This window comes from Schistocerca gregaria, chromosome 4 (assembly GCF_023897955.1).
Source record: "Schistocerca gregaria isolate iqSchGreg1 chromosome 4, iqSchGreg1.2, whole genome shotgun sequence".
Classification (NCBI taxonomy): Eukaryota; Metazoa; Arthropoda; class Insecta; order Orthoptera; family Acrididae; genus Schistocerca; species Schistocerca gregaria.
The window spans coordinates 121,044,587-121,070,980 of NC_064923.1; the positions used below are offsets into that span (position 1 = coordinate 121,044,587).

Below are 26,394 nucleotides of genomic sequence, written 5' to 3' on the forward strand. Positions count from 1 at the left end.
ATTTGAATCAGTGTATCGAAAAAGAAATTACAGCTTTCAAAGGACACAGCAGTCTTTGATAATATATTCAAAACAAGCCAATAAGGCAGGGCTTCAAAATGTTGGCACACACTGGTTTCTCAGGACATTTTTATCACTTGATGCATACCAAGGTGCAGCATCTAACAAAACCACTTTGAAAATGTCTTGGTTACAATATTGTAATTAAACTAACTAGAGAACCGGTAGACAATCACTTTTTTTAGTGTTGTGTGTGGGGGGTGGGGTTTCACGCGAGCATCTTTGTGCATGCGCACATGTGCGTGGGAGTGTGCATGCGCATGTGTGCGTGGGTGTGTGCATTGCAGATATCTCTGGCATTCTGAAAGGGGTTAACTTCCCTGCAGGAATACGAATTACTGATTTTTCTTACGCACCAGGAAAGTGAAGTTTAGCTAAAATAGCAGTTTCATTAGCATAAGTTACATTCACTTTTACAGATAAAAAGCCAAAACAGGCATTTCTAAACATTACAATGAAAACTTGCCTTTCTTAACCTATGAGAACATATACATCTATAAAAAAGGAAGCCATTCTTGTGATTTCAGTAACTGTCATAAATCTGATAAGAAGCAATAGAGTAAAATGGTACTCAGTGATAAACAACATACAAGTTTCCTACCACACTCAATGCAAAATGAGATATGCATTAGTCAAAACAGCAAAATCCTAGCAGGAAACAGTTTTTCTCGGATAAGGAATGTGCAAGTTTCAAATGAAAGGAGACTTTTCTCTCAAATTTAAGGTACATAGTTCCCATTTCTCATAATAAGGTACATTATTTCCATTTGTCATAATCTGAAGTTTTGGAAAAAAAAATCAATATTAACAAACATAGTCCCTAATACAATAATCAAGTACGTATAATTGAGCACTGAAATATAGAAAAAAATCTCCTTTGTCAGTTCTTTTGCAGAAGTCTTTATTTATTTCTGCTTACAGAAAAATAAAAAAATAAAAACTTCATCTATGGTCAAATTACAATAAATGCAGTTTTCTATCTGGAGAAATATCAGCCTCTTGACAATCATACTGATAGTAAATCAGTATGTTTCTCTTTTGGTTCCACTTCATCTAAAGATGGTATAACAGTTGCACAAACGAGACCTATCACTGCGACTCCAGACACAGTCTGCCAGTCGGGACTATGACGTCCAAATACAGGCACTGCTAACAAGCAGGCAACCATACGTGCCACAGCATTAGCCTGTGGAGCGGCCCTTGTCTGTGGAGCCCATAGCTGCAGACATGTTCCCAGCACTCCGCTGCACAGACAACCAATATAGAATCTTATCTGCCGCCTGTGACGGAAGTGCAACACGGAGAATGCCTCCTCCAAGTAAAAGCTTGCAGGGGCCAACACGATAACACTGAAATACACAAATACAATGTATTCATTACCTGTTCATCATTGAAGTTACAAATTAACAACAATATGCTTATAAGAGTACAATAAAAATTAATGTACGGGCATAAAACCGTGCCCTATGACTACAATGACAGCTGTACTCTGCTGCTGTATATCCAGTGTTTAAGCCATATGAGTATGGCATGTGCAACAGAATGTTTAAACACAATGTTTACAGTATTTATCCAGAGTTAAGTATATAAAATTATATAGGAGAAAATTTTCTACAGGAAGATCGACATACAGTGATACAAGCCACAAATCCCATTATTTCAAGATTTACAGTGCTAGTATCCTTGTGGAAAGGTACCATTTGTCTGCCTCGCCCTGAAAAGCCTGAAACATGACGACAAGAGACGCCGACTTCCAGACATCTTGTTAACAGGGAAGTGTAACACCTGCAAGCAGTATACCCTCAAGGCATGCAGATGTGGGTGTGTGTGTGTGGGGGGGGGGGGGGGGGGGGGGGGGAGGGGGGGGGAGGGGAGGCCACACACACTTGTAAAGGCATTTCTAGAAATAACATGCTTGTGCGATTCATTATCTAACAGCTACTAAATTCCGCAAGACTTGATTATTATGATTTTCATTCTTTATGCAGTGTGAAGACTAGTCACAAAATCTTTGGCCCACCATGCACATTGCTTCCAACATTGACAGATATGATAAAACATATAAGTTTCATAATCTCTTTCAAATAAAAACTATTCTGAAGTATCACACTAGTTCCTCTTGTGCTAAAAACTGTTGCTCTCCTATTCCCTATACTACATAAACAGTTAATGTAAGTCTTCAAATCAATATCGGCTGCCATTCAGTTAGCCGCATATTCTAATACACAGGTTGCCAGTTATGCCACCTGATTCCTACAGCTGCCATCATGGCATGAGGGTGCTGCCATGAACAATTACACCACTGCTGCCAATAAGATGCAAGCATCCCCTCTCTGGATATCCAGCAGCAGATGTACTTAAATTTACACATTTATACACTGACCCCATTTTGTATGTCTGTTATTTACAGACTTTCATACTGGCCAGGCATCTTCTGAATAAACATTCTATTGATGAGTGACAGATTTATAAATCTCTTGTATCCGTATATATTTCTACATTCAGATCTACTGTAAGCAACTGACGCAAATACAGCAACAAAGTTATGTATTATTTTTACTAGTTAATATCAGATGTAGAATAAATTAACATCAGAATTCTCTGTTCATAAACAGCATCTGTTCCTCACTCTTGTATCCACTAAGGAATCCAACAGCATGCACGGGAAGACATAACATCTCTGGCCAGTTCCATTTCCTATTGTTGCTGAGACAAAGCAGGTACACTGAACTTGCAGTTCTTAGTCATCTACCACAACTACAGTCATCATCAGTCCTCCAGCCGAGAGTGTGTACAAAAGAATAGGTTAATGGCATTCTTAACATACGAGGCAAGTCATAGCATATGAAAATCCTTGAGATATTTACCATCTGCTACCAGACACACTGACCACAGGTTGCAATTGAAGCAGTTCTCTAATAAAATCCCTGCTTGCACAATAATTTTTTCCCATGTACGACCTCACTTTCAAAACTTCCCTGTTCTCTAAATTGATGTTCCACTGTTATGAGAATTGCACATATACATTGCCATTTCATTAATACTACACTGGTTCAACTTTAATATTCTTCTATACCAGCATCTCAGGTTACCTGTTACATGTCACTATCTGGTTCAGTTCATACCATAATTGTATTATAACAAATCACAAAGTACTGAGTATGAACTGCAAGACATTAGATAATTTTAGAGATTAATGTGCTCTTATACAGAGAAACAACACACACACACACACACACACACACACACAAATCAAATCAACTAACCACTGAAGCTGCTAGTGTAACATGATTTTATCACAGATTATGCAATACATCAACCCTCTTGTCTAAACTTGGTACAGGAAATTTAAGTATTTTCCCTGCCTTTCTGTTAAAATTAGGGATTCTCTATTGGAAACTCAGGTTTCCCACATTGTGCTTTGGTAACAGTTATTTATTACCACAGATTTAAATGATCACTTCCATTAATAACGTCAGGCTATACACTTTGGAACTCAAATCATGACGATGCAAGATTAGCTTGTCCATGATCTTCTGAGTCCTGCTGTGCAGTATGGGATCTGTATCAGATAGGATTAAAGCTCCTGTCATTCAGTTGAGACCTCAATCATCCCAATAAGCCTCACAAATCCTTGTGTAACTGATACCATGAATTTAACAGTTTAGTTTGATTAGGAAAGCAAGAAATAATAATAAGTTACAAATTGGGATTGAATTACCTGAGTACGTATTCACAGGATCAATACAGTGCACAGAAAAATAATTTAGAAAAACAGGAAAGAGCCTAAACTGGAATGACAGGACTGAGATTGCGGTCGTAATTTAGCACATCATTAGACCTGATCATTATTGTCTAGGATCATGTCTCCCACGTACAAGGAATTCATATCCTTTTCATACATATTTTTACAGACATTACTTATATATCATTATGTTGTTTTCCTAAAACCATATTTCATAATACTCTATAGAACTGACTATATACAGGGTATTTATAAATGAATATCGGGGTTTTAACACTTTATAATATTTATTATGTTAAACTTACAATTATAAATGATGTGTCAAATGAAAGAGCAACTCAAGCAGTTTTACCAACAACCTTATAAATGTTCAATGTGAGCACCATTTGTCACAGGGCACACATCAAGTCTATAGCCCAAGCACTGGATAGGTCGCAAGGGGCCCAATGACAGGACTTGCTTTGCTTGGCCTTCACGTTCACCCGACCTAACGCCATGCGATTTTTTCCTTTGGGGCTTCATCAAGGATCGTGTGTAAGTTCCTCTGCTACCAGTAGACCTACCTGAATTAAGAGACTGGATTGAAGCAGCTGTCACTACAATCACTGAAGACACACTTATCAATGTTTGGGAAGAACTCGGCTATAGACTTGATGTGTGCCATGTGACAAATGGTGCTCACATTGAACGTAATAAATATTATAAAGTGCTAAAACCCCGATATTCATTTATAAACACCCTGTATATAAAGGTTAAAGCAGTGACACAAATAAACTTACCTAAAAATGTTGCTATAATACAGCTTATCTGTCTCTGTGTAGTGACTGTCAGTTATCCTGCCATGCAGAATTTGAGCTGTTATGAAAACAACATGTGCCAACAGCCAGGTGTATCCCGAATCTGCAAACTGTCCAGGTATGATTTTGAATACTGCAATAAAATGGAACAAACTGTTGACGACAACAAATTGAAATTAATATTTAATAGTATACATCAGCAATAAAATTGTCACACAGTAACTTGCAGTTCTGTTTCTTTGACATAAATCCATTTTTGTGCTAATTTCTTTTACCATAAATTAAGAAATTAACTTTCCTACAGATTATATCTTCCTTTTTAAGTGTTTAAGTAAGAAATAAGAGAAAATAATAAAAACAACTATTCTGAGCCATGTAAGCAGTCCACTTAAATTGACAGAAGATGATGCAAAGCAGTCTTCCACAATCTCTATCATCAATTCGGCAATCCACTACTGTGTTTGTGTGCGAGGGAAGGGGGGCGGGAGGTGCTACTACTTTAATTTCAGCATTCAGTACTTTCATGTTGCCCTGCTTGTCCACCTACCCATTCATTTGTTTCATTTTTATTTCTTTGATTGCTATTAATAATTACTCACAAGTAAGTCTCAGCTGTCAATTTCTTTTTTTCTCTTTCATTACAAGTTATGTCTCACAATTACTACAAGTCAAAACAGCAAAGAGACATAACTAGCTAAAGACAAACCTTATCTTTAAGAACTATGTAGCACACCAAAAACACACAAAGTGGTTTTTTACTCTTCTATTTATTTTTTTATATCTTTTTTCCGCCCATTGGCTTGACTTCGTTCTCTTCTATGTGATGGTTTTATACATTTGTGGCTTAATATAACTGATTTTCAGGGATGCTTTCAAATTTGCTTTACTAAGTTTATCTGCACTATAAGCAAGCAATATATTATTATTAGCAGCTTTAGATGAAGTTATTAAACCTCTCTCTCTCTCTCTCTCTCTCTCTCTCTCTCTCTCTCTCTCTCTCTCTCTATCTCTCTCTCTAATGCGCGCGTGCGCCCACACAAACAAACACACACACACACACACACACACACACACACACACACACCTGAATTAACTGTGTGTATTTTACTATAGCTCAGAAAAGGATCATTCCGAAAGCTATTACTTTTTTTTTTATTTATTTTTTTTCCAAGCAGAAAACTGCACTTGCCCAAGTAATGATCCTAGGTACTATCAATGTAGTCCCTTAGCTATCTCTACACAGTTTCTGGAGGTCTTGGAAGCAAGCAGCAAATTTTCAACTGTGATGTTTGTAAGCTCATTTGTTACAGCTTGTTGGATGACTGTGATATCTTGATGAAGCTTTCCTTTCAGTCAACTTTTGACTCATGAAACAAGGAAAAAATTGTAAGGCAAGAGGTTGGGCAAATATGGCGGATGAGAGATGGCAACAACAAAATGTCTGGCCAGATAATTGGTAATAGATAAAGCAGTATGGGGTCTTGAATTGTCATGCACTAAGAACTAGTATGGAGAATGCCAAAAACTATGATGATGATGCTGAATTGCTTGTCACAAACATTTCAAGACTTCGATGTAAAGAGTTTGATTTACTGTTTGAGCTGGAGGAACATACTAATGGTGAACTAATCCTTCACTAGCAAAGAATCTGATCAACATTGCCTTTGCTCTCGAAGGTTGTTGTTAGACTTTTTTTGAGGCTGGTGATACAGGACTCCGCATTCAGCACTTTGACGCTTCATGTGAGGGGATACTAGTAACACCAACTTTCACCCCCAGCAACAATCTTTGGAAAAAATATGAATCATGTCTAGCTCTATCCTAAAGTTTCGCAAAAATTCTTTGACTTTCCTCTTTCCGTTCATCTGTTAGTATGTGAGGGATGAGTTCTGCACTAATTTTCCATTTCCCTAAATATTAGCGTAAAATCTTATGACACAAATGATGAATTGAATTCAGTTCTTCTGATAATGCATGTACAGTTACATGATGGTCTTCTTGCAATAACTGCTTTACATGCTCCACATTTGCATCGGTATGTGCTGTAAATGGGTGGCCAGCTCTGGAGTCATCTTGCACTGAATCTTTCCTTTCATGAAACTTTTGTGCTACTCAAAAACACAACTTCTTGAAAGTGCCTCACCTGCATATGCTTACTTAATCATTGTCCACATTTCATTAGGCATTTTACCAAGCTTAATGCAGAACTTAATGTTCACTTCTTGCTCACAATCAGCATCAATTGTGTCACTGTGACTAACGCACCAAGAACCCAAACAACTTGTTACTAAGCACAGCCCTGCCACACAGCGAGTTTGTGCGGAAACATGGCCAAGGTCATTTCAAGCATGCAAACATACCAGGTAAAATAAAAACATTTGTCCCTTTTTAGTATTGAAAACTCAGAAAAAAGCCTGTCATGGAACTTTTCTGATAAAGAGAGTCGAATAAATGAATGCCGTGTCTCAGGGGCCATTTGCACAGACTATGTTGAAACTGACTCAAAAACTACTCCAGCTGTTGTGAATATTAAGTAAAAATTTATACATTTCTATTGAAATATCATCAATTCTACATACCTTGTCTTTCTACAAACTACGACTCATTTTATACACCTCACCTAGACATCACTTCCTGACAGTCACTACTTTCATTACAAACTAATTGCCTCAAACTACCCAAATATTTACAGAAGTCATCAAATGCTTTTCCTTCCACTATTAGTTACTGTGCCATTTTTCATCTTATCCAATGAAATGTCATTTCTACCCACCATAAGTTATGGGGTTGTTTCCTTCATACTCCTTTTGTTTACACTTTTTTCTCTTGTCAGACTGTAACTGTACCTTCAGACATCCTTTCAACACCATTTCCAAGTATTTCTATTAATTCAGCCTATTCTATACGGTGTCTCAAAAGAAAGTTTATATCTGATGTGTCAAAACAAAATAGAGGCTGAAGTCTGTCCACAAAATCTTCATGTATTTTTGAAATTTACAGTTTAGGAATTTAGTCCTCAAACATAATATCTTTTAAATGGAATCCCGCAAGCCTATGGCACTCATTTAAATGATGAACAAAATTTTGCATGGCGGCTTCACTGCGGATATTTTCTTTCAGTTGCTCCAAAGAAGTTGGATTATTGAAATGCACTACAGATTTGACATATCCCCATAACAAAAAACTGATGGGGCTCAAATCTGGAATGTGAGGGACCAGTTTATGTCACTCCTCCAGAAGATCAGTTTGCCAGGGGAAATTCCACAAACCCGTAGTATACACACATTTGACATGTGTGCTCTGGCTCCATCTTGCTGAAACCATATTCTTTGGTTTTCGTCGGCAAAGTTTTACAATTCAGGCACCAAAAAGTCACTTAACATCATCCCATAATGTTCTGAATTCACTGTAACTACACGACCACTCTTGTTGTCGAAAAAGACTGTCCCAATTACTCCTTGAGCTGACATCGCAGCCCATACACTAACTTTTGGTGAATGAAGGGATTCCTCATGCTTCTGTTTAGAATTCATTGCAGTCCAGTAATGGCAGTTTTGCTTATTGACATGACTGTTCTGCTGGAAACGGGTCTCATCAGAAAACGAAATGTTGTTAAATGAAGGACACTCAGTCACATTGTTAATGAACTGGAGTCTATATGTCTGGCTACCTGAAGCTTTAATTCTTGCACCAACTGGATATTGTAAAGATGCAGTTTAAGGTCTTTTTGCAGAATTTGGTGTTTTGATGATCTATGCACATTTAAAGAACCTGCACAGATGCAAATGGGGAGGTTAAGATTGTCATGAACAGATCAATTTTCACTCTCCACAGATTCGGTCGTTCTTGATAACCTTGGTCACCCAATTTTCAGTTTGGTCAGGGTTGAACTAGTCTCCTCAAATGTTTTTATCCATTTCCAAATAAGGGGAACACTTGGAACATCATTTACAGTCTCTAATCCACAATCACTGCAAAATTTCCTCCATGCGTTAGTCACCAAATCACCATTTTTATAAAATTCTCGTACTCAGATTATGCAGTCTGCCCCTGAGAAGCACTCCACATTTAGTAATTCCTAAAGGCCAAGCAAACAATGAATGTACATCCAACTCTGCTCCAATTTGCTGTGCATGCACAGAGAGCTCTTCAATTACAAACTTTCTTTTGAGACACCCTGTATATTTTTCTTTATTGTTTGCTCATAATTCTCAGTTTTTCTCAGTTTCCTCTTTCTATCTAAGATGCTTTTCTTTTGCCTTCTTCATACAGTATTTGCAACATTTTTTGGTATTTTTTAAATAACTTTGTTAAACAATTATCCTCTTCATTTATGTCCACATAATCTTAATTTTCCAAGATGCTGAACTTGTTGCTGAAATTGATATAGTGTACTTCACTATTAAGTGAATTCTCTTAATCAACATTTCTAATTTTCTGCCTAATATGGTTGCTTCTTTTGATTTTTGTGTCAATTTTTACTTTTGGTCTTAAAAGGTTATGATCAGTTGAAAATCTAAAATGTTTCAGCCTACAATATCCTGCTCGATTTCTTCACTGTCTGCTAAATATAATCAGTTACAGTCATCTGGCATGCTATTTTGTCATTTTTTTCGCTACTCTCTATGTAACATTACAACATACAACATTTGGTTTAACTTCTTTTCCAAATTACACACACACACACACACACACACACACACACACACACACACACACACACACACAATAGTTATATGACTGACAGTCATTGTTAGGATGATCAGTATTGAGACAGCAGTATATTTGATATCACTCCTTCATAAAATTCTGTGATGTACTGTCTCTTGAATAAAAAAAAATTGTTTAAGTAGTTGGATTTCTAAAATCCAAATCATTGATACGTGTAATTGTTTGTTACATTATCTAAAGTACATTAAGGTCTGACTGGATCACAACACACTTAATAAGTACTTCATCTCCTTCCACTGACAGTAAAAAATTGGCCACAGTGCTCACAAACTGCTGTTTTATTCAGCAGTGAAACAATAAATATAAAATGTACGTATCCAACTGTCTACTTTTACAATCTAAACTAACAAATAATGACTCATCTTCCACAATTCATTCAAAGCACTAGTCACCTACACAGCAGTGTTTACAACCATACATAGGCGAACCTTTGATACAGTGACAACAGAAATCCTGATGCTCGTACTGCTACAGAGGACAAATCCCATGGGCACCCAGTCACGGTGAGTTCGCTACCATCAAATATACTGCTGTCTCAATACTGATCATCCTAACAATGACTGTCAGTCATATAACTATTGTGTGTGTGTGTGTGTGTGTGTGTGTGTGTGTGTGTGTGTGTGTGTGTGTGTGTGTGTGTGTGTAATTATTTAATTAGCTGAGGTAACAAGAGAACGCTCTCTCTTCATCATGGTGACTATCAGAAATTAAACTGCACATAACTGAATACACATCAAGAAATGAATAGATATTATGGGGTGAAAAAGTGGCTTAACTCGGAACTGGGAGGAGAATCCTTAAAGGGAGTTGGAACAATGAAAATGACCAAATCAGTGTTTTTTGTTGTTGTTTTTTTTTCATTGTAGAATTATTTGGAGTTTTCTGAATAAAACAAATCAAGTTTCACCCTTCTAAGTGAATTCTTTGTGTGTTATTTATCACTGTAAAGTTGACGTGCCGTGTAAACGGTTGTAGAGACTTGGTGTGTCACCTCTGATGGTGCCGCTCATCTGGCTGTAAAAATGTGCACCATTTCAGCAATAGGGTGTTTAAGAAAAGGCACAATGAGTGGAAGAAGAAATCTTTAGTTGTCTTGAAGGGAGATGCTGCTGAGACTGCTTCACCAACTACTGCAAATGAATGTGATAGAACTTCTTCCAGCAAGAAACTTTGTGACAACAAAGAAAAATTTGAGAACTATGAAAGTGTAATGATGTGAATGAAATAATTAACATTTCCTTGCTATCTAATATTTTGAAACATAACGTATTATGCCAAGTTTGCAAGGAAGGAGGACTGGAATTGAAAATAACTTCACACATTGGTTTGGCATGTAAAATGTTATTGAAGTGTAACAAATGTGCTGCAGAAGTTTCATCTTCAAATTCTAACAGTATTCCTCTTATTGTTAATAATGGAAAGAAGGTGCATGACATAAATGTTAGGCTAGTGTACGGCTTGCGTTGCACTGGCAAGGGCAGTGTGCAGGGACAATGCTATGTGGAATTATGAACTTGCCAAAATCACCAACCAAGTTTGGATTTTATAATGAATTGGTAGGATCTTCTGTTAAAGATATTGCTCAAGCAACAATGAAGAAAGCAGTTGAAGAAGCTGTGACAGATAACGGGAATCGTAGAGATTTAACTGTTGCATGGATCATGGCAACGTGGAGGTCATAAATCTCTAAATAGAGTTGTGGCAGCTACCAGTGGAGATAGTTGCAAAGTAATTGATGTTGCAATTCTCTCAAAACATTGTAGATGTAAGGGCTACACCTAGGAACAACATAGTGAAAATAGTGAAGCAAATTTTCACAGCATGTGTGGAGCAATGGTAATAGAGGGAGTGAAAGCAGTTCTTTCCAGATCACAGGAATGGTATAATGTATGATACACTAACTATCTAGGAGATGGTGATTCTAAGGGATTTAAAGCTGTAGAGGAACTCAAACCTTATGGCAATGAAATTCACATTAAAAAACAAGGGGTGCACTTGACATGCGAGAAGCGCATGGGGGCTTCACTTGTGCAAACTAAAGCAGACATTAGGATCCCAGAAGCTTAGTGATGGTAAGACCCTTGGAGGAAGAGAAAGATTGACAGATGAAGCAATTGATAGATTGTAGAGGTATTATGGGTGTGCAATTAGGCAAAATACAAGAAGTATTGAGCATATGAGGAGAGTAGTATGGGCATTATTTTTTTATACTGCAACAACAAATGAGCACCCACAACATGCACTGTGCCCCACAAGTGATGACTCATGGAGTAAGTACCAATCAGGAAAGGAATATGCCCATAAAAACAGTTTGCCAAATGCTGTAATTAATGTAACTAAGCCCATATTCAGATATTTATCACAGCCAAGTTTATTGGAAAAGTGTTTACATGGGAAACACAAAATCCAAATGAAAGTGTAAATAATTTAATTTGGATTAGGATTCCCAAAAGAGTGTTTGTACAGATAAAAACGTTGCATTTTGGAGTGTATGATGCAGTGGCAACATACAATGAAGGAAACATTATCAAATGTGATGTGCTGAAATGTTTAGGTTTCCAACCAGGACACAAAACCATTTCCACAATGCGACTAATTGATGAAGAAAGACTAAGAGGTGCAAGAAGAAGAGACAAAAGCCTACAACATGCAGCAAAAGGGAAGAAAAGACCAGTGAAAATGAAACAACACTGGAAAAAGAAGAGGATTCTGATAATCCATCATATGGGGCAGGGATGTATTAAAAAACTTTGGAAGCCATTCCCCATAACTTTAAAATTTTCATCTTTGAGGAACATTTTCTCAAAAACTGCTAACAGTAAACCATTGAAATTTATACACAATATTGTTTTCTTCTTTTCCTTCATTTTTATAACAAATTGTAAAAAAAATATTGCATAATTCAAGAGTTATAGAAGAAAAAGTGCAAAATTTTAGAGAAAAAACAAGCACGTTTAAAAAAATTGAAAAAAAAAGAAAATATTTCTTAACATGGCATTATAACTTTGTAGAGAAATCTTCACTGAACATGTACTCCAAATTTCAGAGCAATATGTTTAACGGGTTTAGAAAAAATGTTCCTTCTATTTGCTAAAATTAACATGGAGGAGATGGACCATTCCGGCTCCCTTTAATTATACCTTAGAGAGGATTAAGGGAAACAACCATATTAAATTCCATAGTCCAATCCAGAGACACTCATTATGCATATGTTAGCCATTGTCTCCATGAATCACTTCATGGAAAACAAATACAAATGGGCTGCTCGCCAATCTGTTCAGCACACAACAAAATAAGTACTGAATGTCTGCACCTCCTTAGACTAAATGTATTATGTGCTGCCAATAAAGACTGACCGAGAAATGACAATATCAGCATGAGTTTCCCACTGACCTGCTGGCCTACAATCAGTATGTGAACTGCTCATATTGATTCAGACTTTTAAATTCAGAAACACTCAACTCTGGGCTCAGAAAGCTATCAGCCTAACTTCGCCAATATTTATAATTTTTCATTTGTCTCATGGTACTTTTTGGCCTTCCATGATAGTGTACTAGCAGTAGGGCTCTCAAAAACTGCCATAGGCAAAATTAGTATTCTGGTTCACATAAGTGACTACATGGAGGAGTGGACTGAAGGAACTTGGGCAATGGCTTCAAACACATCCAGTTATTTCTATATCCATATTTTACTGCATGAGATAGGGCTAAATTGTGATGCTGATGGTACCAATGGTGGTGGAGGTGATATATTTGTTTCACTCCATGACACCTTGGTCTTCAGCACTCTTACGATGAGATGTGTGTTGTTAAAAGAAAACAGTATTTTAGACTTGAATTAAAAGGTACGTCAAATCTCTCTCTCTCTCTCTCTCTCTCCCTCTCTCTCTCTCACACACACACACACACACACACACACACACACACACACACACACACACACACACATTAAAATCCAACCACTGGTCAGTAACACTTCCAACTAAAAGAGAAATTACACAATGACTGTAAAAAAAAATATGTAGCAAAAATCATGACTTAAGGAAGGTGAGCCAGCCACTTGAGCACACAAGACCTGCAACCTAATACAAGGGCCAGTCACAAAATTTTAAAGCACAAACCTTATTCATCTCATCATCTTCTGAAATACAAGGCAGGCCCTAACATAACATCAAAATATGAAATGAATTTCATTAAAACCACACATAGTGAAATACCACAGGTATTCAAATGGTTGGATCCTTTTACAGGAACTAAAGTCATGCCTCAGGTGCCTATGTCCTACATAAAACTGAGTGAGATTTTTTTTCGTTTTGTGTCACTGGAAGGAGGAATGCCACAGGCAGGTAGCTGCTTTCACAGACCACATATTCTTGCACACTCTATAGTGTGAGCACACACAATCAAACAGTGCGCAATACAAGTACTTACAGAGGTCACATCACAATGTGGTCAGACAGCGCAGCAAGGTTTGTGCCATGTGCACAACAGCCCCATATAAGTTCGGTGCGCTGGGCCTCATTTATGTTTAAGCAAAGTTGTTGTATGTCACCTAAAAGACTCTATATTAATGTGTTCTATAATTACGAGACTTTGGACTACTATATACTTCATTCAGTGTTATTGTGGATCTCTTCATGTGGAAGAAGAACATTGGTGGTGAGTGCAGTATTCTACTCCATGTGTTTCATTTCTGTGGTTTGATATAAAGCCCAAACGTTAATGGAAGAAGTTCTCCAATCTCTTGATGAATAACAGCGAGCTATCACTGTCCAGTGGCAGGCTATCTCCATGGCATTAAGCATTATGGCAGCCTCAGTGACATCACATTCCACAGCTGTTGACACAACCCCCACTGTTTCTTCTGTATGATGATTCTGTGGAGACTGGGACACACATGAAAAATGCCTTTGGCAACATTTTCAGGCTTTTGGAGTCACCAATAACAACTTCTGTATGGCTTTATTTTTGCCAATAGATTTCTCCTCGTGTTTATCACCTTCTGTATCAGCTAGCTCCTCTTCAGGAACCTGCCAGTCTCTCTTTTGATGAAATATGTTAGTTGCTCTCTAATTATCATTGCAAATGTACTCATGTTATTGCTGCTTGCATTGAGTTATACTACTATCAAAAATGACGGTAAGTCATACAGAGCTTGGGCAGCAGAACTCCATGGGCTTAGTGTAGTCATTCAAGAATTTCTGTGTGAATTCTAGAACCATTCAGCCTTCTACCGTCTCAGACACACAATATTCCGGGTATGAGTGTGGGATGGTAGAATCCTACCTACTGCACGTCACATGTTTGTCGCATGTTTGTGTGTGCAGGTTTAAAATCAGTCACAGGAAGAAAGTAGATGTGGCGGATGAACGGCATCGATAAGTACCTGTCGGGCAATCCATAGATATTTTAGTGAGTGTGTAAGGAAGAACCATGGAGTTTATATGCAGCTCTGTGCTTATTGGGTCATTGACTATTGTTATTAAAACAAAGGCAGTTGAAAAAGAACTCTTGACGTAACCTTGCTATAGGCAAGACTTATTTTGTGATTTATGATAAGAAACATTATGGTATCAAAACCAATTTTCTTTTAACTGCAACTCAATTTGTTTCTGACATTCGACTGTTACCGGAAGTTATATACTTATGTTGAAAGTGAGGTTTTATTGTGTATGAAAGTCAAATACATCGTTAATTGACAAAAAGGAAAGTTTGTATGTCTACTTATTTCATAAGTAGAAAGAGTCTAAGAATTCCTGTACCTAGCTTTATTCGACAGAGAAGAAGTCAACAGGGTTTCCAGCAGCCGGCTATCCAGTAAAGACAATTGGCTGCAAATTCCAAGTAAGTCACCTCGCAAATAACTGGAAAGTGGTTTCGAGGAATAAACTGAAATAACTCAGATTTGCACTCACACTTTGACTGTGATTAGCTGTCATTGCCAGTTTGTTACTGAAACCTACAAGGGCTCATATGCTGATTCAGTGGTTTGTGATGCTGTAACATGCCTGGCTCCTCCTCAGTTAGCATCAGTTAGCTCATGGTAGAAGATGATGAGTAGCAACGCAACCATGGCCTCGATGCCGCATGGGGCAGCACCATCCCAAGCAGCAGCAGCAGTTGGCATCACAACAGCAGACATGCGCTCATCTTCCATCACAACCTTATTGTTTTGTTTAATATGTACAAGTGTCAATCTGCTTCACCAGACATGAACATGGATGTAAGCAGTGTTTTCCAAGTGATGGAAGCCTCAAACAAATTCTACACTGGAGTATGTGTGATAGACAAAATGTTAAATGTGCAAATGTACACAGGTGTGACAGTAATGTTAAATTCTTAGGATGGATGAATATGGTGGATATGGGCGCTCAACAGTGTAGTCTTTAGCGCCCGAACGGAAACAACAACGGACGAGTGTCACTAAAATGCAGCAAATGCTAAAATAGGACTAAAATTAAAAGTGAAAGGCTACATAGGCAGTTTGCACGTCAACAGTTGCAAAGTGGCATGCAGCACATAAAGAGTATAAATGCAAGAGAACGTAGGTAAAAGGGTTAAAATGAAACACATAGCACATGTTTGGGACTGGCCTATTACAAGTATAAAAAGGAGTGGTAAGCCACTCGGCAACACACTAAAAATTCGAACCTAAAATTTTTGGCTGAAATTCAGAAACATCACAGTACCTTAAAACTTTCTTGACACTCGCCTCATCATCGGCTAGAATCGAGGGCAGATCCCCACTAATATTAACTTCCGCCCTGACAGAACGATATAAATCACACTCAACTAAAATGTGGCGTACAGTGATTTGTACGCCACAGGCATCACACAGCGGGGGTTCCTCTCGCCGTAGTAAGAAGGCATGCGTAAGAGGACAGTGCCCTATACGAAGATGTGTAAGGGTCACTTCGTCACGCCTAGGTGACCAGCAGGAGGAACACCACGGCTGGATGGTGGGTTTCACCAATCACAGCTTATTTTCCCTCACCGCCAGCCATTCCTCCTCCCACAATTGCATACACTTCCGTCTCAGCACAGAAACAATACCTTGCAAAGGAATAGAACATTGTGTCACCTCCGGTAGTCTGCAGGCGTCCTTGGCAGCTCTATCTGCTTGTTCATTTCCCCGTATGCCCACATGCCCTGGCACCCAGCAAAAGGACACTTGCTTGCCCTGTCGTTGGAGGATGTACAGTTGGTTGTAAATCAGCTGTTCCAACTTCTCCACTGGGAACAGGTTCTGCAGTGACTGTAATGCGCTCATTGAGTCAGAGCAAATTAGAAAGTTTTTGCCCCGAGTACACCGTATCTGCTACAATGCCTTCAGGATCGCGTGAAGTTCTGCGGAAAAAACAGTGTATTCCTGGGGAAGGCGAATCCTGATGACACGTTCGGGGAACACTACTGAGCAGCCAAGAAAATCCCCCTGTTGGGATCCATCAGTGTATACTATTGTAAAATCATGATGCCTATCTAAAATGTTTAAAAATAAAGATTTGAAAGTAAAATCTGATGTACTGTCTTTCTTAAAATTTGCCAAATCTAAAACCAGTCTGGACCTCTGGAGGAGCCAAGGTGGGTATCTGCTCCAACCTCGACATGAAACATTAAAACCGGCCACACAAAATGCAATCCTTTGCACGAATCCCATAGGGCCTTGTTGCTCATTGCCGGTTGCGAAAAAGCCTTTCCAGTGGAGGCTGAGCAACAGTGTGGTATGCAGGCGTATATGCTGAGGATAATGTTTGATAGGCCTGGCGCAGCATTAGTAGATGCCGCCGGAGGTGAAGTGACGGTTCACCTGCCTCTGCACACAGGCTCGGTATGGGGCTCGTTCTGAACGCCCCAGTGGTCAGCCGAATCCCCTCATGGTGCACCACATCCAACAGCTTCAAATAAGTGGGTCTTGCAGACCCATACACCGTGCATCCATAATCAAGCCGGGACCACACGAAAGCTCTGTAAAACCGGAGCAGACAAGTCCTGTCTGCTCCCCATGTGAGGTGACTAAGACATTTTAAAATAGACAGTGCCTTAAGAGACTGTTTTTTCAGTTCCTTAATGTGTGGCAGCCACATAAACTTAGAATCAAAAGTGAGGCCCAGAATCTTCACCATGTCTTTAAAATTCAGAACAGTGTCCCTCATCCTCAACTCAGGCAAGTCAAAAATGGAACGAGAACGGTTAAAAAGGACACACACCGACTTATCAGTTGAAAACTTAAAACCATTCTTCTGTGCCCATTCATGTAAACATCGCAGAGTGAGTTGCAACTGACGAGTTGTTGTTGCAAGGCTTGAAGAAGAGCAAAATACAGAGAAATCATCCACAGACAAGGAACACTGCACAAGACTTTGCACAACAGACGTAATACTATTAATAGCAATAGCAAAGACCATCACACTTAAAACACTACCTTGAGGTACACTGTTCTCTTGTTAAAAGCCACTAGACAGTACGTCTCCGACTCGGTACCGAAAATAACGTGGCGACAGGAAGGACCGAATAAAATTGGGAAGATAACCACGAAAACCCCATTCATGGAGCTGCCTGATGATAAGATGTCTCCAAGTAGTGTTGTATGCCTTTTCAATGTCAAAAAATATTCCCAACAGGTGATTCTGGCGCAGGAAAGCCTGTTGTATGGCTGCCTCCAGGAGGGCCAGGTTATCAAAGGTGGAGCGATACCTCCGGAACCCACACTGAAAGCAACTAAGGAGTTGTCTGGATTCTAGCATCCAGACAAGGCGGCGGTTGACCATCCGCTCCAAGGTTTTTCCCACGCAGCTAGTGAGGGCAACACTACGGTTACCCGGGCACGTGCGGTCTTCCCCAGGTTTTAAAAGAGGAATTAAAATTGCTTCACGCCATGAGTCGGGAAAGTGACCGGACATCCAAACTAGATTAAAAAGTTGAAGGAGGATTTCTTTATTTCTCCCTGCGAGGTGCCGCAGCATGCTATAGTGGATTCTATCCTGACCAGGGGATGTATCACGAGCCCCACACAATGCAGAATCCAGTTCCCACATGGAAAATGGGCAATTGTACTCTTCTGTATTGGGTGAGCGGAAGGCAAAACTGCTCCTCTCAGCAGCCACTCTGTGGGGCTCGAAAGCTGGATTCTGACTGGCGGTTGCAGTAATAGCTGCAAAAAGAGCCGCCATAGACTGGGCGATATCTTTTGAGGTCGTTTGGAGAGTACCATTCCACATTATAGCAGCCATAGGGCACCTCCCACCTCTCCCAGAAATTCTCCTGATGGTCTCCCATACAATGGAACTTCGTGTAGAACGATTAATGGTGTTAAGGAACTGCTGCCACGACCTCTTCTTGCTCTCTCGTATAATCCGACGACACTTTGCCCTCGCCACCTGAAAAGTTGCAAGGTTCTCTACAGTTGGCCGGCATTTGAACCTACACAGAGCTGCCCGCCTAGCCCTGATTGCACAGCGGCATTCGTCGCTCCACCAAGGGACAGGCTGCCGCTGCTGCTTCGGTTGTCCCGTGGACTGTGGGATGGACGCTTCACTGGCGCGGTGGATCACTTCAGTAATATGATCCACCCATTCCTGGACACTGACCCAATGTTCAAACTGGGCGAGTTGACTATACAGTGCCCAGTTTTAAATTCTTAAATGTATATGGATCTTGGATTACTGGTATTGCCTCTGTATCTCATCAGTTGGTGAGTTACAACAAACAAATAATACCCATACTGGGGCAGTTTTCAACTACCATAGTGTACAAAGCAGTTGTTCAGCCTTTCACCTAACACTACCAACTCTCAAAACTTATTTGGGTTAGATGTCTTCGAAATTTTTGGGTTCTCTATTTCTTATGAAGTGCATCTGGCATCAGATAGAGCTCTGCATCAACTACTCAATGTGCTCTGCTGGAATTTTTCCTCCCTGTTTTTTGGAAGATTTAGGGTGCGCTACCAATTTTAAGGATCATAAAACAATGAAACTGATGGCATTCTCCCCCTCACCTCCTTGTCTTTTGTGCCTGCCCAGTCCCAGCAAGTTTATGGGAGAAAGTCAAAGTGGAACTAGATCATCTTACATCTTCGAGTGCTGTCACACCTGTTCTATAGTGAATATTCTACTCTGTTGGTAAACATCAAAAAACCTGAAGGCTACCTTCAGCTCTATGGTGGTTTCACTGTTTGTTAGTGATGCTTATCCCTTACCCCATCTGGGAGAACTCTTATCGCAACTATCTGGGGGCCAGAACTTTTGCAAAACAGACTTGTCAGAAGCCTATTTACAACTTCCTCAGGATGACGATTCCAAACGTGTCCTCGTAGTGAATACCCTCTTCAGGTTATATCAATCCCAGCACCTACCATTCAATCTGTTTAGCACCCCTGCCATTTCCCAACGGTTTTTTAACAAATCACGGCCTCTGTGCTGGGGTGCAGGTTTCTCAACAGGCAAACATTTGCAGAATCTACATGCCTCGTTCACAGGTCTACTTGGGCAAGACACAATTTTTTCAGTCATCTACAGTTTATCTCTGTTTTGAAGTCTCATGTGCTGGCATCAAGCATTGACACCAGCATTATAGTCTTGATGCACTCTACCAATGTCAAAGAGTTGCAAATCTTTCTTGGAAAAATAGTATAGTATCATAAATTTCTTCCTGGTGTAGTCACAAAGGCCTGGCACCTTCATGATCTCTTACGTAAAGTTGTTCCTTTTCACTGGTCATCCACCTGCGGTCAAAATTACACTCAGCACCTTGGCAGGTGGTTCCGAAAGCCCTATTGCATATGCTTCTTTAACATTAAATCAGATGCAACAGAAAAAGAAGCCCTTGCCCTTGCCCAAAATTTTCATGTTTGCCTTACAGTTGTAAGTTTCATTTGATTACTGCTCATAAACCTTCAGTTTCTCTCTTCAGTTATTCAGCGTCTTTACAAGATAAAGTGGACCATCATCTGTTGTCATTCTGTAAAGATGAGATTCATTTCTGACCTGTAGCACAACACACTAATGTGGATGCTCTTTCTAGTTTGCCAACTGACCCTGATCCAGCATTTGAACCTAAGGAACTGTTGTGTTTCCATTTAGACATCAAAGCCCAAAACACCATTCATGGTCTTCCCATTACCAGTTCTCAGACTTTGGAGGCTGCTGCACCTGATTACACTCTCTACCACCACCTCTCAGCTCTCAATGATGTGTTACTGTTGGCTACTGAAGAGCCAGTGCCCAAGTTTGTGATCCTATCTGCAGTGTGGCGGGATGTCATTCTCCATCTGGACCACTGGGGTGTTTCTCATACAAAATTGCTGGCCTGCTGCCAAGTTTTGACCAGATATTGACAATGACATGTGTATTGTAACAGCCTGCCTGCAGTGCACCACCCATCAAGATCTCTCTTTCCCTTAGGCCCACCCCCCCAGCACCGCTGAGAGTGTAGTCATGCTGATCTTGTGGGGCTGATCATTCACTCCTTTTGGCTTGAAGTAGCTGATGCTTATGCTTCTTCAAAATTTCCTTGTGTGGTTTGTTGCCTGTCCACTTCCACAGCGGTTATGGTCACAGCCCTCTCAAAGATTTTTTTTCTTTAGAAGAACTGCAACAAACACGTGTGGCGGACAACGGCCAAAGTTTGTGTCTCAAGATTTCGTAGATTTTTGTACAAAGAGTGGCAACAAACATGTTATGCCCCTCCATTTCATTCCCAGTCCAATGAAGAGGCAAAATGACTGGTCCATATGTTTAAAACTCAGATGAAAAAAACACTCACTCTTTTCCCAAGGAAGCCTTCGATAGGTTCTTGAGTTCGTATAGGTTCACTTCAGTTGGCGACCATAGCCTAGCGGAGCTTCTTCATGGCCGCCGGTCCTGCACACTGCTTCATCTGCTCTGGCCAACACCCAGCCACCCACCAGCATCTGACTCACAGCAATTCTATATGGGCTTTGCAGTCGGGTCCACGGATTTGGCCGGTGCCCTAAGTGGGTACCAGTAGTCACCCATCACTGCTAAGGCTGCCGCCTCTTTGTTATGCGCAACTCTGGTGGCTCGGTGTCATGACACTACAACCAGCAAAGTCCGTAGGCGACTGACCATGCACCACAGAGGCCTCTGCCCCCATGGCCACTTCCACCATCTGTGCCAGCCTCCACAGTGCAATACACACCTCCTCCAGCTCAGAAGCCATCTTTGCTCTGGGTGCTGCCACCATTGGGTCGAGCAATCAGTGTCAGGCCACCTCTGTCTCTGCAGGCCCTATTGCTCCATCACCGCATGCCTGTCCGGATGTTGACATGGGTACAGCATCACCATCACCAGTGCTTCCTTACTGTCTCTCAAGGGGAGTCGGCACCACACATATCCATTCCCATGCCATTTCAGACCAAATTCTCCTGTGACAGCACGGCAGCCACTCCAGTAGTCGTCACTTACCGATGAAGACATGGACACTTTTCCCCCAAGGGGGAAGAAGTGTTGGACCTTAAGTGTGAGTGTGTGTAATCAAAAAGTGCATGATGCAAGTGCCTCCACAGCTGGCCTAGAGAAGTCACCTCACAAATTGGACAGACGGCGCAGCAAACATTGTGAAATGTGCACAACAGCCCAAAACAAGCCCGGTGCACCAGGCCCTCAGCCTCACTTATGTTTACTTGCTTATTGTATGCTCACCTAGAAGACTGTATATTGATTTGTTCCATAGTTATCACACTTTGTACTGTTCTCTACCTCATTCAGTGTTAGTGTGGATCTCTTCATACAGGATAAAACTTGGCTGGTGTTACTTCTGATATTGTGTCCATACAACAGTAAAATATCCTTCATCTCCGGTCACTCTTCCACCCACTAGTAAAGTATTTTTGGGCTCAACAGCAAGCTCACAGCCTGCACAGAAGTGGCACACTTTTCAATTCTGTCATTCCTAAAGGCTTTTATTCCCATGTGCCCTTGTAGCAAGTAGAATGCTATATCCTGTTCATGCTGTTGCAGCAAGACAAGAGTATCCTGTATATTCTTTATAATTTCTCAGTCGGTTCGACATTTTAAAATGTTAGGAGCTTTGAGGGATTCAGTATACATGTCATGATATGTGGCACTCATGTAAGCTACCGAATGAAAGTGGCACCCAGAAACCTCACTAACTCTTTAAATTTGAAAAGGTATCTCTCAATTGAAGCTCCACCATTTAACACCCCCTTTACAAACATTAAGTGTATTGTGTTGGTCAGTTACAACTGGGTGTTTGCCTAACTTTTGACATTTCAGTAGCAGTTATGCTTGCTCAACAAATGATATCTCTCCTAGGAGGATTCCATCCTAGAGGCATTCCATTGACTTAAAATTTACGTAATCAATTCTAATGTTATATGCAGTAAAATGGGGATACTAGAGGGAGTACTAGATGGAATACATTTTGTGGTACTGATTGTTTTGGGAGCTAGTCTGTTGAGCTCTCCTGTTAAGTATTAATGTCAACCAATGATCTACATCTATAATCTGCAAACCACCGTGAGGTGCATGGCAGAGGGTACATCCCATCATACCAGTTATTACGGTTTCTTCTGGTTCCATTCGTGTTTGGAGTGCAGGAGGAATGATTTTTTGAATGTCTCTGTGCATGCAGTAATTATTCTAATAGTATCCTCACAATCCCTATGTGAGTGATACATAGCAGGTTTTTGTATATGATACTATGTTTTCTCATTTTGTGAAGGACAAAACTTCACATTTCTGAACATTTAAAGCAAGTTGCCAGTCTCTGCACCACTTTGAAATCTCGTAAAGCTCTGCCTCAATATTTATGCAGTTTCTTTCAGATATTACTTCCTTAGAGATAACTGCATAATCTACAAAAAGCCTGATTTCACTATTAGTATTTTCTTCGAGGTTATTAATATACAGCAGTAAGGGCCCCAATAGACTTCCCTGGGGCACATCCGAAGTAATTGCTACATCTACTGATACCTATATCCAAAATAACATTCTGTGTCCTCCCTGTCACAAAGTCCTCAGTCCAGTCACAAATTTCATTTGATATCTCATATGATTGTACTTTTTACTTTTTTCTCTCCATGTTGGTTGGTACTGAGGAGGTCATTCTGTTCAAGATACCTCACTATGTTTGGGCTCAGCACATGTTCTTGACAGTCAAACACGTTTCATTCATTCAGCTTCTCTCTATCTACAGCCTTGTGCTTTGTCTTACATCTCAGTAATCTCTGTTTCTTTAAAAGTTTCTTTACAGTGACTGTAAACCACAAAGGGTCCCTTCCATTATGAACTGTTCTACTGGGTACATATCTATCTAGCAACTAATCTTTTTAAACTGGGCTAGAGTTGCTCTACACACTCCTGCCCTGACGGACTGGACATCTTTTGGCCAAGAAAGATATGAACCATTTTGATTCTATGAAATGTTAAGGAAATACTTGTACATACAGACAGAAGCTTTCATGTAGATATGCCTTATCAAATTGGGGAGCAGTAGGTGGCTCAGAGGCTGCTAGCTAACACTTGCTTCGTCTCAAAATCCATTAACCCCATTGGCACATAGCACAATCAGACAGAGTGTTTTTTTATCTTCATGATGTAAGCGTGCCCCCTCTGACATGCAACATTTCACCTCTACATTGCATGATGGTCATTGAAAGTTTATGGTTACCAAGTACTTACGTTATTCAGCAGTCCCCAGCTCAGAAACTAAGGATTCGGCAAACCCAGAAGCCTAGCTCCTTGAGGTGATCACAGTTTGACACAACCTAGGAGATACACATTGTTTTACAAAAGTCGTGGAGACAGTGAGCATTACACCCAAGTAAGGCTTTGTAAATTGTGTGGTTATTTGATATGTAAGTGGAGTTAAAAGAGAAATCAAGCAGCATCAAATGGGGTACAGTAGGTCACAGGTGGGCAGCACGCAGCCTACAGGTCAGATGTGGCACACGATTGGTTTCAATCCAGCCCGCAGAAGAAATTTGTGTGTGTGAGTGGGGGGGGAGGGGGGGGGGGGAGAGGGAGGGAGAGGGAGGGGGAGAGAGAGAGAGAGAGAGAGAGAGAGAGAGAGAGAGAGAGAGAGAGAGAGAGAGAAGTAAGCAAGACACTACAGAATTTTGCCAGAGGAGTTGTTAGGATAGCTATTGTCAAATGTCATAACTAAAGAAACAATGCTCACCACGTACAAATAAATGTAAACACCTGAAAATGGGGTAAACATGAAATGAATGTATGTACTCTCAAAAAATGTGTGTTTTTGAAGTGTAATTAAGGAGGTGTCATTAATATCGGTGCAATATACCGTACACACTGTCATGGGCGCTACAGTTCTGGAGTGCTGCTGTCGTATCATGCCTGTGAGCCTAACAAACGTGTAAACAATGTCCACTGGCCACCGAAGGTTAAGTCTGAGTACAGTTATCAGAAGTGCAGGAAAAAACCAACTTTGCAAGGACCAAATTGAACTAAAAATCTCATTTATCATGGAATACCAAGCAATGAAGAAGCTACATTCAATTTAACAGTCATATATTATTTCAGAATATTTCATGTGGAGATCGACTACTGCTTTACAAATTGAAACTAGGTATAAAACTAGAAAGAAACTTACTGATTAGGGAGGAAATCAAATGTTGCACAATTATTTAACAATTCTACTTACGCCAAAAGCAAAAGTTCAGATGTGTAGAAGCCAAAAGAAAATCTCAAATGAAACTAAGCCGCTATTAAATATAATGTGAACTTCACGCAAACAATAAAAGGAACACGGCAGAATACTCTGAACTAAACAAAATTATTCACAAATATCTTTAAAAGTATGCCAAAAGGGTCAATAAAAATTTTTCAGGGGAAAAAAAGATATCAGTCAGATCCTTTGCAACATGATTTGTCTAAAAGTAAGATATGAAATAGATGAAAGAAACACTGATGCACCTAATTTGATGTACACTATTGTCAGTGCCCTTCAAAGATGTGTCCAATGTTTCTCTAATCTATTTTATTTCTTGCAGATAGACAAATCATTCTGCAAAATATTTGACTTTTTTTAATGTTTTGTTCAAAAAGCATGATCTTTGTGGCACCTCATTTGCTTTTCTGGTGTCTTCTGTTCTGGAAACATCCTAAATTTAATGCTTGATTTGTAGGAAGCCACTTTAAAAATCAAATATTGCACCAAAATTTTTTTTTAACTCAAAATTACTACACTTAGAAGAGGTGACCTTTTTAACACCCCATTTGCCTTCCTAGTGTCTTCTGTTATTGAAGTGTCCTAAATTTAGTACTTGATTCAAAGTAAATCTTTCTAACAGTTAAGTACCACACCAATGTAGCTATTTATGTGTAAAATAGCTGGGCCACAAAGAGATTAACTTTCTGACACTTCATTTATATGGCTAGCAATAGCTGTTCATGAAATATTTCAGTTTTACCTCAAATCAATAATTAAGTTTTCCTTAATTACCCAGATTAGTTTCAAGCACTTGATTTTTTTTTCAATAATAGATCTCACACTGTCAATTTGACACCCCATTTGTCCATTTCCCACTCTCAGATCAGCTATATAAATTTGGACAAAAATGTATTGTGTTATTTTGCCTCAAATCACTAATTATTTTTTTATTAATTATGCTAACTTCTTTCAAGCAAGTAAATTCTATTTTGCAAAACTACACCTTACACCAGCCAATCTGATACCTTCCCATTCTTCATTTCACTAAAACAATGTAGCAATGTAGGCAAAAATCCACTGCATAATTGATAGGGAGTTTTGTTTTCGCCCCGCTCAAACATTTTACCAATAATTGAAAACAATAAGACTACAAGGAAAACAAAACAGAAACTTACAATCTTTGCTTACCTGTTTTTACCTGTTGGGTATAACAACAACAGAGAGTTAAATGTACAAGATCCCAATATTATCTTCAAGTTCTTAGTGTGCAAGAGGAGAACCAGATAGTTGAAAAAAATGTCATTCTGAATGTAATGATACACAAGATGTACAAGGCCATGGGTATGAAGGAAGGAAAAGTTCATGGGGATAATTGTGATTCAATAGACTTGTTTATAGCTCACGGAAAAAT

The 26,394-nt window shown here is 39.7% G+C and overlaps 1 protein-coding gene across 1 annotated transcript in view; it reads right to left on the reverse strand.

Moving 5' to 3' along the window:
- Positions 1–255: 255 nt before the first annotated feature.
- The window catches only part of LOC126266591 (transmembrane protein 241-like), a 57,679-nt gene continuing 31,540 nt past the window's right edge, over positions 256–26,394 (reverse strand). The window contains exons 4-5 of the mRNA XM_049970903.1: positions 4,585–4,712; positions 256–1,409 (exon numbers count right to left, since the gene is read on the reverse strand). Coding sequence (XP_049826860.1) covers positions 1,067–1,409; positions 4,585–4,712 — 471 coding nt within the window. The 3' untranslated portion in view covers positions 256–1,066. The remainder of the gene's footprint in view (positions 1,410–4,584; positions 4,713–26,394) is intronic.